Source organism: Ixodes scapularis, unplaced genomic scaffold (genome assembly GCF_016920785.2).
Source record: "Ixodes scapularis isolate PalLabHiFi unplaced genomic scaffold, ASM1692078v2 PGA_scaffold13__105_contigs__length_92229423, whole genome shotgun sequence".
Lineage (NCBI taxonomy): Eukaryota > Metazoa > Arthropoda > Arachnida > Ixodida > Ixodidae > Ixodes > Ixodes scapularis.
In genome coordinates, this window is record NW_024609839.1 from 79,849,783 (window position 1) to 79,865,446 (window position 15,664).

Consider the following 15,664-nt stretch of genomic DNA (forward strand, 5'->3'; position numbering starts at 1 on the left):
TGTACTGTTTCACAATTTGTGGGCAAGAAACTGGAATCTTTTGACGCTCCTTCTTGTCGAACCTGTTCGCTGTTTCCACTGGGTCTTGTGAGACACAAGAGCTTGCAAGTATTACAGTCTTGTTGTCAGCCCATTTCACGACTGCAAGTCCTGCCACATTGTCCACCTTGTAGTCAAAGCTGCCTCTTCCCTCTTTCAGCAGTGACCTGTCATCCTTTAGGGAGCAGCCTCGAAGCCTGTTGCTTCGAATTGTGCCGAGACTGTGCAAAGAATACCTTTCTTTCAATCGTCAAATCAGTTCCAGCGAGGTGAAGAAATTATCAAAGTAGACGATGCTCTCATTTGGACGAGAAATGCTCTCGCACAAGCGCGACACAACCTTTGCGCCGAGACCAAGCGCCTCATCCTCTTCTGCAAGTCTGATACCTTCGAATGTCGTTGCGCCGGTGTACAGAATGAAGTCATGAACCATCTAAGAAACACCCGCACGTACAAACAGATTGAAGCCCCACTTTTTAGGTCTTTTGGGGAGGAACTGCCTCAGGTTTCCCGCCTTTTTACCCTTGTACGGGATCATCATCTCATCAATGGAGAAGAGATTTTCGCTCTCTGTGACCTTGCATTTGCTCCGAATGTGCTCAAGCACAGGTTTAATCTTGTAGGCTCTGTCAGTTTCAACTGGCTGGAGGTTATCAATAAAATGGATGAACCTTCGGAGCTTCTTGAACCGTTTTACAGGCATCACATTGGCGATCTTGTCACATCTTGTTTGACTGGCCCTGTAGTCTTCAAACGAAGGCATTCCGATGACGCCCATCATATGAAGAATTCCGATGAAGGACCTTAACTCTGCAACGTTCGTGTTGATTGAGCTTCCGGTCTGTTGAGTGGAATACAGATTTGTCTCGTAAACCACCTTCTCAATGAACTCATCGCCAAAATACATCTGGAAATACTGCAGTGGAGTGAGATCCTCCGGTGCAAGCTCTAACTGCGGTTTTGGAGCTCGGAAGTCGTGGTCGAAACTTGTCTTCCTCCATTTGTACTTGTCACCTTGTTTCGAGGAGGCGGCGTTCCTTGGCAATTCAGCTTCGTCTTCCGAGAGGGATTCTTCTACTTCCAAGCTTCTACTCCTTGCCTTGAAGATGATGTCGTCATTGTCCGCGTCCGTTTCATCATCGCTTGATGAGTCGACGTCGGATATTCCACCTTCAGGAGGGATCACTGTGGCTCTCTTTCTCAATCGTGAAACATAAAATGTCCTTGCAGTTAGCTCCTGCACAAGCCAAAAAAAAAAAAAAACATTGGAAAAACATATACAAAACAGTGGAATGAATACCCCAAACGTGCAGTGTATCCTGTGAGATACACACGGATTATCACCCTGCTTTGCATAATTGGATCGGGGTATTCGATTAAAAATACACCACCAAAGTCTTTGCACACTTTCGTATAAAATCGCAATGTTAGATTTCGATTACCGTTTCAACGTTTAGAGCACAAAGTAGTACTTGCCGTGGACACTAGGACGCCAGCACTGGTTGACTCCATGTTCTGTCACTCATGAAGAAACACTTGCTGTAGGCTCCGGGAGGTGGCGCTAGGTGTCTCGGCCGCCGCGGAGGATGTGTCCCATGAGATACATTGCCCATTTGAGGGAGTATATATTTACAGTAATTTTTATTTGTGCGTTTTAAGTCTGTATCCCCGGAGATACAATAAACGAAAGAGGGATATAACTATACGGTATACACAATACTCAGTGCCAATTGAATAGTTACAAATAAAAAGGAACTCGAAAACGATTAGCCGATGCCTTTGCAATAAACGCGACTGGAAATGTTCAGTTAGTACTCCTACAAACGTGGGTATGAACCTTTTGGGTCACAATGTCGTTAAGCAAGTTTTCCTAGCCCGTTATTCGTAATGGAAAAGCGGAGATAGAAGATGAGACAGAGGAAGCGAAAATGAACTTTACCAACAAAGACCATACGCGAGTGGGGGGTCCCCTGAAGCTTGTTCTCACTTTATCAGCGGGGCCAGCGGCCAACTCCGCGCAGAACTGCAGAGCTATCTTTTCGACGGAAATCGTGGACATTTAAAACGCGTGTCTACAGAAATTGCTGACTTGTTACACACCGCGTTTGACGGATATAATCTCAAAACGACGGTTTTAGCGGGGTTCGCTCTTCTTTGCGGAGATATCTGCTCTAAAGAAAAGAACGCGAAGAATGTGCTCATAACGCTGGTAGGAAACAACGTATCTTAGCCGGAATGCTTTCTATCAGCTTATTAGAGCTAAAAGCAGTGACTGTTTAGTGTCAGGTACACACTCCGTGTCGCCTTAAGATGGTCTGCAACGGGCGTTACGACCCATCCCAGCCAATCAGGCGCTGCTAAATGATCACGTGACTGCGCCCGTCGCTGTGCCTCACTCGAAGGTTCCGTGACGTGCACGTGGCATTGGACTGGCTACGACTATGACTCGTGTCGCTTACTGAAGTCCATGATAAGATTACGCGAAGTATTTGTAAAGAAAATACAGATACAACTTCCTGGTGTACACCCAGGCTACAGGTTACAGCGCGCAGACACGAGCCCCCGCCTTACGAAACGAGGTTTCAGGAAAACATTAAAAAAAAAGAACATAACATTAAAAACAAAAAAGAGGACGATCATTCGTTTAAACCGAAAGTAGTTAGCGTATGTAGTCCAGGAAGTTAGGGGCGAAGTGAACTAACATTCTGAAGGATAATCTCGCTTCGTTTCTTTCGCTTGACAGTTAGGGGCTCCCGCTGCTTTCGAATGATAAGATGTTTTGTTCTCGGGCCCCTTGCGCATTTCGAACTACGCCGAGCAGTCCATTACGAAGTAGGAGGCCGTGTTGGCGAGCTTCCGGAATATGTGCTTTGGAAAGAAGAAAAACGACATGGTCTTGGAGGTTCCTGCTCGATCGTTTTTGTGTTTTGTCGTGGAATATTTAGATTCGGAAGTTGTATATGTTCTCTACGTGAAACAGGAGAAGTTCCCCACTTGCACCGTTGAATATGAAGGTGCGTAAAAACTGGCACGTGCTTTATAGCGGTCTACAAAGCATTTTTTTAAGCAGAACAAGATAATAGTAGTTGTGAGTTTTAGCGGACGACGCAAACTGCGAAAGACCGAAAACATGGAAGAAAACTAACTCTGAATAGTGTCGTACCCGTTAAAAAAAAAAATATATTACAGTTATTTTGGCATAAGAGTAACTAAACTCTCTAAAATACGCGGTACTTGCTTTAAAAGATACTCGTCACGTTCCTGGTTTGTTTTCACTGTACGTATGCATAATAATGTTTGGAAGTGAAACATGTTTTTCAGTATTGTTTTGCAAGAGCAGAAATATCACCTCGGACAGTACACCACTTTGTATAATAAACACAAAAACAGCGTGAAGACGTGGACAAAGTAAAAAAGGTAACCGACGGGACACAGCGCTGAGTCTCAACTGAAGTTTATTCGGGTTGGCATCTAGCATAAACATTATGTCTGTATACCAACTAGCCCAAACTTCAACGTTAATTCACCCCTTTGAAGAATCTATTTCCTAATTTTATGACGTAGCACTCGGCTTTTCTCAGATCTATTTGTGGTCGAAAACTGAAGGGAGAAATTAGAAAACAACGAACCTTTTTAAAGTAGGGCGCGCGTGTGTATGAAGGCACTCTATTTTAAAGAAGAGTTCAGCGCTTGCGCAGACCTTCCACGCGCAGCGGCGAAAGCTGGAACTACGGTCGACGCTCGCAGGAGGAGTTGCACTACCTATGCTCCTACCTCCTCCGCGATTCAGATGACTCATAGTCACAGGGAAGGCAGGAGACGCAGCGCGACACCTTTTCCGGACGACAAGTACACTTCGAGCTTTCGCCGCTTGATGTCGTCTTTATGTGAAAAAGGCGGATTCAGGCTTAGTAATGCTAACAGTTTCCGGATAATTTTTCTAGCCTATAGCTGAAAGTGGACCGAATAGCCATGATGAAAATCTATACAGCTGAGATCTCCCCAATCGCTGTCTTGTTTGTTCTAGCAAATACAGACGCGTCTGACTCTGTGTCTCAATCCAAACAACTAAAGAATGTCTTCGTTCCGGTTAGAAAACAGGTTTGGCGACAAATAATCGCGACAACGAAGCACACAAACATCTTGTCCGTGATGTGGGGAGACGGGAAAAGGGGGGGGGGGGGGGGAGAAAAGACACTCGCGGTCAGTTTAGTTTTGTTTCAACCATCGTGCTTTGTATGTTCGTCACAAGAAGGACAAGAAGCAGCGTCGACAAGAATGAATAGTAAAATCCCTCCGACGTTTAGTCAACATGTTTAGCCAGTTCGTTTCAACCGCCTAGGTTTGTGTCTTCGTTATCACGAACGCCAAGAACGGCGACAAGAACGAACACTAAAATCGCGATCCTCCCGTCTTCTCACGATCCCGACGACGGGATACCCTTCTATGCCCACTCATCATCAGAAGCAACGCGGCGTCCTTTGTGGTGGCTGATGATACGCGTGTAGGCCTAACTTAATCTTCTCTAGAACAGGGGCGCTCCTTATGTTTCGCCTGGATGCACTGTCTACTAAGTTATACTTGAACGCGATATGCCCCCCTCCGCGTCCCCCAAAGGCACGACAAAACGTGGTTGTTTTTTGTCCTAAGATCTTACAACAGCGCTTATTTTTTTGTTAAGTCGGGTTGTTTTGCTTAGGTTAGGGGACATCTGCATCTGCTTAGAAGCCCGTCACGACGGCCTATCTGCGCACTCTCTTTGTTCTTAACCAGATGCCTGGATCGGATGACAGCGTGAAGGGACAGTGACCGATGAGCATTTTTTTGGTGGGACCGTAAAATGACCTTGATGAATGCTTTAGAGACGCTACATATATGATCTTTAGAAGCCCATATGCCGAGGGCTAGAGAATATAAAAAAAGATATTATATAAAATGTTGTTTTCTTGTTGTTGTTTCTTAAAGTTAGCTCTAAGTGGGTTCTTGGAAGAACGGTGATTTATAATTGAAGTTAGCAAAAGAACCTCGGCTGGGGAATTTAAAAATATCCGAGAGCATCGACGCCCGCGATTCATTTGAGTTTGTAATTCCGTTGTTGCAGCCCCTTCGTGATATTGTCGCGATCAATTTCAATGTTGAATATTTTTCTGCGGAACTTGAAGCTTTGTAGAGCAGACTATTCTCTCCGGTGATTCCGTGTAGAAGAGGTAGTAAATCAGTCAACTTCTTAACACTTTGACAGTCGTGAGTTCCTGTTTTTCTTCCGTTCTGGTGTATGCTTTTCGGGGGGTTTTGCAATACGCGTGACCATACAACTTTAGGCCGAACATGGCACACGTTTCGAAAAACATGGCGACCAATTTCTGAAGGAGTCAGAAGGACTTGCTTGGCTAACAAAAGTAATAGAAAAAGGCCCACCATTGCTTTCTTTAAAAGAGAATATCTTTCCAAATTGGCTCCTGGCATGGTTATGTGCATTTACATGTACTGTTTGGAAGGGACGGATATGTATGTTGTTGACGTAAGTGTTGCCTAAGTCTCAAGTCTCAATGCCCTACATTCTGTCAAATGTATCTGTCGCCGGCTGAAAGATTACGTTAGCAACATTTAAATAGAGCATTCCAATAAGCGTTTTCTCACCGAATCTAAAGGTGATATTAGAACGGCCCGATCGTATCACATTAAACTACTCTTTTAAAAGCTCATACTAGCCAAGGAGTTTTTTTTTTTTTTTAATCATTTGAATTGCATTACGTTTGAAGTATCAAAGCGATTTCGGTCAACCTTATTTCAACGAAATAAAGATTAACAAAATTCGCTTAAAAAGAATGAAATATTACATTTTTAATTGTGTGCATATATTCAGAATGTAACTCAACATAATACTTAGGTAAATCCAAGGACGTGCTGGCTGCCGGATTGGCATTTTCAGCCAAAAGCTATTAAAGAAATCGCGTTACATCTTTGGAAGATTTCCATGGAAAAGAGAGTTGGACGCTGGAGGGTCATATACCTTATTAAGCAAGTTTGTTAAACCTTCAAATATGTTTAGCTATAAAGTGAACCGCTAAAACATTCTGCCTACTTATCTGTAACTGTAACTTATCGAAACGTCATTGAACGTGTTCTGCATGAAGAGCGAAATATTTCGCTTTCTTCCCTGATTATTATCACGGGTTTGAAGTTTCGAAACCATTATACCCATTTCAGCAATAACGGGTTTTCTATCCTCTGCAAGCAGCAGTGATTAGATGAAATCCTATATGTTCTCGAAACTTCTCAAGCAACACATCCACCTCCATACCACGCATAAAGTAAAAGCGAGACGGAAGATTCCAACTTGGAATCACTAATCTGGCCTCTGCAGCAAAGATGTCTGCCACAAGACATTCGGGGAAAAACACTAAAAAAACTAAGCAGCCAGTGAAATATGGACCTGCCGTTTCGTTCTCCAAGATTACGTTGACGTCTAGCTTCAATGATGAAGACAGCTCGCCAGCGACGGAAAGAAAGAACAGCAGTGAATAAGCGCTTTTTTACGCGTTTTCTCTGTGCATTTTTCTTATGCCGCGTGTCTGCTTGGTACAATATGATATTTCTTCTACGGAATTGATGGTTTCTTCCGTGGCTTCTATTTAATTCCCTTTCCTCTGTTTCACATCTTGGACGCCAGGCCGCGGCAGCCTTCTGCTGCAGACTTGGATAGACGGTCGCTTCCTCTTCTTTCCTTCACAACTTTTCCGCTGGGTGGCGTCGCCTCTTCCAAAGCTGCGAACGAAAGCACTGTAGCGTCCGTAGGCCATTCTAATAATCGCTTTCTGTGCGTTTTAATCTTTGTCTGCTGGGCTGTTAAAGCTATTCTGGGCATGCGCAATAAACAGCTCTCTCCTGAGGAATCTCCACCGTCGCGCATGCGTTTACAGTCTATAGTTACTCAGCGTTTTTGACTCGGGTGATAAACGCTGGTACATAATGCTAAGCCTTCTTGATTTTTTTTTTTTTTTTTGCTAAGCCTTCTTGCTTTTCTGAGCAAAACTTTTTGGACACGTTCAGGACTCATTGGTGAGCTCCATGCATAGTCAGTGCCATTAGGGATGAACCGATGTAGATGAGCACAGACGAGTATAGAATCAATACCTCGTAAACCCGTTGCGTCATTGGGCTTTAGGCCTATGAAATGCCGACAAGAAATCACTTGATTTATCTTTTTGAACTTTCGAGGGAATGTGTTTGTGTGTTTTCATTCTGTTTGCTTCAGCGCAAATGTGCAACGAACTTTGGTGTTGCAATACTAGCAAAAAGTCAGAAAAGAGAAAAAAAAAATGTTGATATTGCGGATGGCGTGCTGTCATTTTTCATGGCATGACAGGGTTCTTTTGTCTCGGAATAGATAGACGATATTTCTTCCTTGGGCGATGGGATTCCGAAAAATGAGTTTGTGATAATGTTTTGCTCGTTCTTATCACTTATACTTGCTCTGTGTTCGCGGTCATTTTTCGTTTTGAATCTTCCTTTGAGCTGCAGTCCATATTTGGGCAATTGCGAAAACGAAAGTCTGTGCGGGTCTTTGATTCGGGCGTTCTGAGAACTACGGCTTGATCTTATTAGGGCGTGTTCGAAAGAGGAGTATTAATCACCATAAATACACCTGTCGTTGATTTGTGTTGTTTATTGAAAACATTTCGTCTTTTCTTACAGAGTTCGGACAGTTTTGTAATTCTGTAAAATGTATAGGCTCGTGGCAGTCGGGGTGGTTCCGTAAGCAAACTATCGCTGTGCTCAGTAGAGACCTATATTTAGTATATATATGCTTCCTAGTGTAGTTAAACTCAAAAGTAGATGAAAACAATATTTTTTTTAATTTGAGATTAGGATTACAAGGTCGACCTGACTACACTTAAAGATGTCAAAACTAAGGAATAGTGTTACTGTAGACTTATAAATATTTTTATACAGCTACACTTAAAAATTAATGAAACGTGTAACCATCACGTTCATGTTCCCATCCCTATTGAAAAGTGGTACTCCGTCGTCACCATGGTTCCGAGAACCACGCAAAAGCGCATGCAAACATTTACGAGTATTGTTTGTGTGTTTCGCAAGTGATCGTGTACGGAAGTATTGCGGCCGGAGCACTCTGACATTAGGAATTTGGGTGTCGACCGACGACCGCCTCGGTTTTCATTTTTTTTAACAAAACTGACCTGGACGAACTTAACACACCTATGGTTCCTGACGGCTCAAAAAATCCAGGGCGACGCATATTATGTTCGCGCTCCTTGCATTCTGATTGGTTCCTCGTTATTCTTATCGGGATGCCGCGATCTGATTGGCTGTGGGGCGTTAATGAGATGCAACGAACTCGGCACACCCTGCGTTTGTCTATCAGCGAGCGAATATGCAGAGCGTAAGTTCGTCTGCTTCAGGCGTGGGAGGAGAGGGGGGGGGGGGGGGGGGGTGGCGGCGGTGACGTTGGAACGCCGACCTCTGATTGGCTCCGATTGGAAGGATATAGACACCTAGTATTGATGTCTATCCACAGTTCTTCCAATCAGAGCCAATCAGAGTTCCGCGTGTTCTGACGTCACTGCAACCCCTGCGCAAGAACCAGACGGATTTGCGCTCCGCATATAAAATTCTGCTCTCATTCGGAACCAAGTCTCCGAGGGGCACGAGTTTTATTCCCTCGTGCACTCCCTACTTTTTTTTTTTCAAGCTGCCGTTGACTAGGGTTTCTCTTTTTTACCCCATCATAAATAACTGATCGGGCTTTTTTTTTTTTTTTTATTTGAACGTTTCTCGTTTTGGAAAGTTTCCCCGTCCCTGAGTTTCGATTATCGAGTCCAGCCATCTTTGACCGTCACCCTCGAGAATTCGTTCCGCCGGTGGACACAATCGCTTCCCGAAGAGAAGGTGTGTATCCGTGAGAGAGAAAAAGAGAGAGATGAAGGGGCAACACCTGCTAGATACCAAGGCCGAAGTTCTCAATTTGTGACGTCACCCAAAGGAGGCCAACGCAGAGCAGGAATTGGACGAGTTTTGCCTCCGCGTTCAGCTGTGGCTGGTGTTCATTCGGCGAGACGGCTAGGCCCAGCCGGAGCGGTCGGTAGCCACGATGGGCTAGCGCACCGCAGCTCACACCAGGCAGAGCGAAAGCTCGCGCTGCAGGACCTAGGGATCCTGGGTTCAATCTCCCCACCCTTGCCCGTTTCGATCTGGATGAGCATTGTACCGGCGTACGTTTTTGCGCCGCTATCGCGAGGTCCACATTAAAGACTCAGGGATAACTGTGCCGGCTTGCTAGAATCAGCGTCTTATCTGGGACTGGCTGAAAGAAAGCCTGTTAAGCCTGGGACGCGCGAGCCTTTGAGACTCGATTTCACGTGCCATTAAGCGACTGGGCCTGGCACCGGAAGTGCTTTCTTTCATGCAGTCTTAGCTAAGACTGTTTCTAGCTAGCCAACCTAGGTCCGTACAGCTCGCAAGCATTGAGCAGCATGCACTTGGGGCCCTGTGCTACACGGCGGGACCAAGGGTTCGTGACAAAGCAGTGTGCGGCGACTGGTCAGCGGCGCGGCACTGACTAATCGCAGCAGGTGGCGTCGTCCCGGTCCCTTGGTCTCGCAGAGTAGCATAGGGCTCCTTGCCTTTATGTGCGCTTTGCTTAGAGTGATGGCTTCTGACCCATAGATTTATTACAATAAACGCTAGAGGCCCAGCTGGTGCTAGTGTGCTGTTGCATTTTGAAGCAGACAGCAAGCAGTCTAAATTTGACTTCCGGTAATGTATTCCTATGGAAAACGCATATGCGTTTTATCTTCGCACTCGATTATAAGAGCAGTGGGAGCACGTTCAGAAGAACATGCTTTTGCATGTAGCTTCGGCGTCGCTATCACGTACAGTGAAATATACTCGCTCCCCGATGCTAAGAGAAAAAGCGATACAAATAATCAAATTGAAAGAAATATCTGATGGTATGCAGCTGAGTCCGGGTGCTGCATAATTATTATTTTAATCATTTCAGACGTTTGTTATCGCGAATGGACAGATGGACGCCATATTTGAGGGGGATGCTTAGAGCGCATCCTCACAACGAGATCGCATTAATAGGCTGCTAAGACTGACAATCTTGAGGGTGCGGAATGCACGTTGCAAGGGAACTGTGGAAGCTCGACGTCACCACGCGCTCCACAGTCGCGCACGTACAGCTATGTCCGCCAGTGAATACTCTCCCCTCGAACGTGGCTCGTGCATAATCGGAAGTTACAGCCCCGCTTTTATGGTCGTATCGCGTGAATAGTAACGCCAGAATTACATGGTCGCGTCTTGTGAACGCTCTCGCTCTCCCCGCCTGAGAGCAACGGGCCTACTTTCTCCCTGCCTAATCGAACGCGTAACATAAGTTTAGTCTAATTCGAACGATGACGTGGTAGTCTTCTCCAATCTGTATCCCGCGTGGGACTTCGTTGGATGACGTAGAGAATTCAGAACTACGGCCTCCATATGTTGGGAGGGGGCGGAGGGAACGGACGTTCATTGTAGTTTGCTCTCGCATTGTTGGCCATCCCCCTTCAAAGCCCCTTCACGCGGGACGGAATGTTTAAAAACCTGGCGCCCAGAGAAGGGAACGTAATAAACCGAGGCTTATGGGGGCCAATCGCTTATGGCTTTCCAACATGGCGCCTCCCCCCCCCCTCTCCCCCCCCCCCCCCCCCCCCCAAAAAAAAAGAAAGAAGCCACACAAAGGATAGAGGGTGAGAATATTAGAAGAAGAATGGGATCGCGGAAAGAGAGGAGGTAAAAATTGGGAAGAATGAACGTGCACTGTGGTGCCACCGGTGATTTTCACGAAGCACTTTCGTTTGTGTGTGTATGTTTGTGTGGAAGCGGCGGCTATGTCCCTATGTCTCGGGTGAAATACGGTCTGACCCGACCTCAGTGGCGAGTATTTATTCTTCCCGACGGTGGCGAACTTTTTTCTGTGTGTTATTCACAAGAAGCGAAGAGGTCTTCTCGTCTTTCTGCTGAAGACCTGGCGAATATAGCCGTGTCTGTATGTGCACGTGTATGTATACGTTCGTGCATCTTTTTTTCTTCCGCGTGTATTGTGTTTGTACGAGCCGCTTTGTTACCTTTGGCGCGTATGTTTCTTTTGTTTTTCCCTCTTTTTACATCGGTCCACATTTGCCTTATTCTTGTGTGCATTCGTGTGTTTGCCCGTCTGTATGTGTGTTCCGTATTCGTGTATCCATGTCTCAGTGTTCGTTTGTGCATATATCCGTGTTGGTTGAAAGCGCGTATTGACGTTTGTAGACACACTGCCTGGCACAGTTAGCGCGAACGCGACGTAGGATATTTTGTTCACACAAGTTAGCCTCGGAACATCACGCTGCACTGTGTAGGTTGTCGCACAATGCATAAGCACACTTCGCGACTCTTTGGACACAAACAAAATTAAAATGGCGGGGTGTTTTTTTTTTTCCTGGCGCACAGCCTACAGCTAGTGCTTGTTGCCTTCCGCCGTGCTTTGGCTTCGCGTGCACGCTCGAAGCTCACAAGACGCCGAAGTGCATAATGGAAGCGTCTCAACTGAAAAGAAAGCACTGCAAGGGCTGATGCGAGCTTTCAGCCACTCTCCGAGCTCCGTGGTGCGTTAAAGCACTCGGCCATCGTTCTTTCTATAGGGGGTACTCACTGGACGCCATATTTGAGGGCGCTGTTGAGAGCGCATGCTCGGAACGAGCTCACATTGATAACCTGCTAAGACCGACTTGACGGGGGGGAATGCGCGAACTGTGGAAGCTCGCCATCAACACGCTCTCAGCAGTCGCGCACACAGCTATGACCGCTAGTGGATGCTCTCTATTCTAGGCAGTGGAGATACTTTTGTATGCACGTGTGCGATTTATGCGCGGTTCTGCCACGGCCTGCACATGTATGTGTGTCCAGCAGAGAGGTGAAGAAGGTGAAAGGGAAAGTTTTGGTGTTTTGTTTGACGACGTAATCCGACACGGCAGTCGTTTTGTCGCTTCGTCGTTTCACGTCAGAACGCTCGCGTGGGAGCCGCGCGGTTGATTGGAAACGACGTCGGCCGCGAGACGTTTCGAGATTTATGGCCGTCTGTGCAGGCTGCGCATGCATGCGCTCCGAGTCGGGAAGTGAGTCTGTTCTCTGGAAAGTGGAGGTCTCTGGAATGCGTTCGCTTCTTGTACGTGGCCTCCGGGATGTGCGATGAATTATATGCCTGCCACACTGACCTCTGTGAACAAAAAAACACGATTGTGAGCCAAGAGAAAACGAAAGGCTTTACGTCATTTTGGGAGATACGAAGCCTATCTATGCTTCCATCAATATAAAGGACGATCATTTTAATTCGGGCTCTGGGAACGGTGAATACATATGGCCTGCTTCGATGCTACCTTGGAGCTATGTTGCGTGTTAAAAATGTGGCAGTTATTTTTCAGGAAAATGCAAGCACTCAGTCTTTACTAGAAACATCGGTAGGAACCTGTCTTCATAGGTCTTTTTTTTTTTTTTTGGAATTGTGACTAGTACTTTCAGGTTCTGCTTTTCGTGTACACTCTAAAAAAGAGTGTAGTCTTACACCCTTTGTCCCATATAAGACACCCCAAAACTTCAGTTCGACGAACAGCGCATTGACGTCGAACCGACGGTACCAACTTTCACGAGTGGCTTGATGACCGAGTGGTACAACTTATTAAAATAGCTAGTGTACGTGTTACGGACTACAAAAAAAAAAAAAATAATAATAATAATAATTTGGGTTCTCTTGGTTCTACTCCAAAACCTCCGTGTTTTTTTTTTCTCTCTCTCTCTCTCTATATTCGTTGCTACGTACTTTAGCTGTTTTATAAGTTGTATCGCTCCGTTATCAAGCCCCTGGCAAACGTTGGGGCCGTAAATTCGACGTCAGTATGTTTTGCGTTGAACTGAAGTTTTTGGGGTGTACTCTATTTGTCTAACTGTGCAAGACTACACCCTTTTTTTACTTTAGAGTGTACACTTCTTTATTAGGCCACTAGATTGTAAGAAGCAGCATAAAAAAACTGGCATACCCCATGGGCCAACAAGGTGATCCTCTCTTCATATCTGTTTTTTTTTTTTAATTATATTTTTGTGTCTGGTTTAGAAGACAAAATGGATACTATACAGTCTTCTACTTGAACAATGCGAAAAAACACTTGTAGTGCGACATTACAATTTTGCTTTCGCGACACTAGACTCGCACGTATACAACTCTAGTGCTGTCCTCGTCCTTCCTTAGCTCGTCGCTTCTTCAGAAGGCGCGTCGCATCAAAGACGCGGAAGGAATAAAACCGACAACAGCGGCGAAGAGCGATTTAAAAGCCGACTCAACTTTCTGGAGCGGCTCCAACCCAAACTATCAAACCAGTTTTAACCCCATGAAGGAGAGTCCTTTGAGAAGCCGTTTTCACGGCAGCCTCCCCCGAAATAACGGGAGGGGGCGTTTAAATCCTCTGCCGCCCTGGCTCTGAGAAGAACGAGAATGGGCCCGTAGAGAGATTGGATCGTTCGGGAGCGACAAATGGGGCTCTTCACGTTTCAGTCCACGCCGCTAGGTGGAGGAAACGGTTCGGAAAACACGTACCGTACGGAAGTGGCATCCCGAAAGCTGTGGGTTTCTCAAGGATACGTGGCACGGGGGAAAAATAAGAGGAAGAAGAAAAATCGCTTGAGGAAAGTTCGTGGCAACGGCTGGTAACTCGTCTCTTGTATATGTCTGACCAGAGCAGTTGTGGCGTTTAGGTCGCTCTGCTCTCACGCTTGATTCTCCTCCTTGTGACATGTATTGTTTGTGCCGCTGTGACACTTAGTTTGTTTCCTTGGGACGCTTAGGTCACCGCGCTTAGACGTTTAACGCTGTAAAGTTATCTTTGTGGCATTTAAGTCCTCCCGCTGTGACGGTTAGTTTGTCTGTTGTGACGTTAAGGCCGTTCCGCTTCGTCGTTTTACGTCTGCCATTGGGACGTGACATTTGACTCGTGGCGGGTTGTCTTTTAAGTCGCCCCACTGCGACGAATTAGTTTGTCCCCTCGTGACGTTTATGTCGTCCCGCAGTGACGTGTGACATATGTCTCATTGTGATGTGACATGGAACTTGTCCCGCTGTAACGTTCATTGTCATGACATTCCGCTCTTGTCGCTTAAATAATCTTCCCTCTGTGACGTTTAACTTGTCGCGCTATGACGCCTGCCTTGCCCCGCCGTGACTCTTGGGGCGTGCCTCGTGACAGTTCACTGATCCCGCTCTGAGGTTTCAACTGTGCCGCTGTATTATTTATCTGGCCCCGTTCTAGCGTTGAGCCCTAACCACTGCATCTTCCAGCTCGTCGCTTAGCACAGTTCATGCATCTCGTCTCACAGTGACGTTAAGCTTATCTCGTCGTAACATACGAATTCTCGTCAGCACGCGGTAGGGTCGGGGCAAGCCACGCCATCACGACACGCCGCTGTTCCGGTCTACACTATCCCAAGAGCAAGCGCATAGATCCTCGCAGGACACCGACTTTTGATTACGCGAGAAGTGTATACACACGCCTCCCCCTCTCTCCAAACCTCTATTTTTAAATCCCCTAAAGAAAAAGTTTGGATGGCACGTACAGGGGTCATATTCAAGGGGGTCGACCACTCATAATAGCGAAGGAAACAATAACAACAAGAAAAGAAAAGTAAAAAGAAGGAGAATGGGTTGGCCGGGTTCTTTAGAGCATCCATCGTGGCCTGGCAACATCTGCATATCGGGGTGAGTGAAAGGGGGAGAGGAGGATAAAGTGAGGGGGAAAGGAGGACGAGAGGTATCTGGACATTCCTAGAGGGAGGAGGCTCCTCTACCCGAGGCTCGAAGGAGGTTCGCTCTTCAGCTGCTGGTTCGGGCCGCCCGGACATCTTCTGGATTGTATCTCGATCCTGGTTCTCTCCCTGGTTGTTTCACGTCTTTTTTCTCACACTCCACAAATCTCCACGCGGTGTTTCTTTCTTTTTGTTTGTTTGTTAGTGTTGTGTGTTTCCGTTTCGAGGGAGCAGTAAAGTTGACATTTGGGCTAGTTGGTAGTCTTAACCTATTGAGGTATTTAGCGCACAAGGTAGAGAGAAGGAGGACAGGACGCTCTTTTCTGTCCTGTCCTTCTTCTCTCTACCTTGTGCGCTAAATACCTCAATATGTTTCGTGGGAGATTCAGCTGTCGCGTCGCTAGAGATGCTTTTCTTAAGTCATTGAGAACTTAAGCATGCAGCTTTAGAAAACCGTTTTTGCACATCCTATAGGGTATGATGGGCCCTCCGGTACACACTGCGCATGCGCTACCCCAGAAGGCTCGCGCATGCGCAGTTCGTACCGGAGGGCCCATCGTACCGTATGGGATGTGCGAAAACGGTTCTTTAAAACTCCCTATTGTCGGCAGACCGTCTTTTTGTACGATGTGTCCGGAGTGTAACCGCGGCCTAAGAACGTGTGTTTACCACGGTTGATCGAATGCCATTTCGTCGAAACACGTTTTAGACAACGGACACGTTTTATCGAAGCTCGGTTTAGAGAAATGCCGTCTATCGAAAAGGGGACTCCGCGTAACAAAAAGGCTACTTC

General features: G+C 46.3%; 2 protein-coding genes across 2 annotated transcripts in view; one reads left to right on the forward strand and one right to left on the reverse strand.

The window, feature by feature from the left end:
- Positions 1–472: 472 nt before the first annotated feature.
- On the reverse strand, positions 473–2,841 carry LOC121835465 (piggyBac transposable element-derived protein 2-like). The gene is made up of 2 exons (XM_042289693.1): positions 2,742–2,841; positions 473–1,209 (listed from the first exon to the last, which is right to left on the reverse strand). Exons 1-2 carry the CDS (start codon positions 2,839–2,841, stop codon positions 473–475), a joined length of 837 nt encoding a protein of 278 aa, XP_042145627.1.
- A 61-nt stretch (positions 2,842–2,902) lies between these two features.
- LOC8030555 (FRAS1-related extracellular matrix protein 2) overlaps positions 2,903–15,664 on the forward strand; it is an 88,826-nt gene continuing 76,064 nt past the window's right edge. The window contains exon 1 of the mRNA XM_042289694.1: positions 2,903–3,053. Coding sequence (XP_042145628.1) covers positions 2,903–3,053 — 151 coding nt within the window. The remainder of the gene's footprint in view (positions 3,054–15,664) is intronic.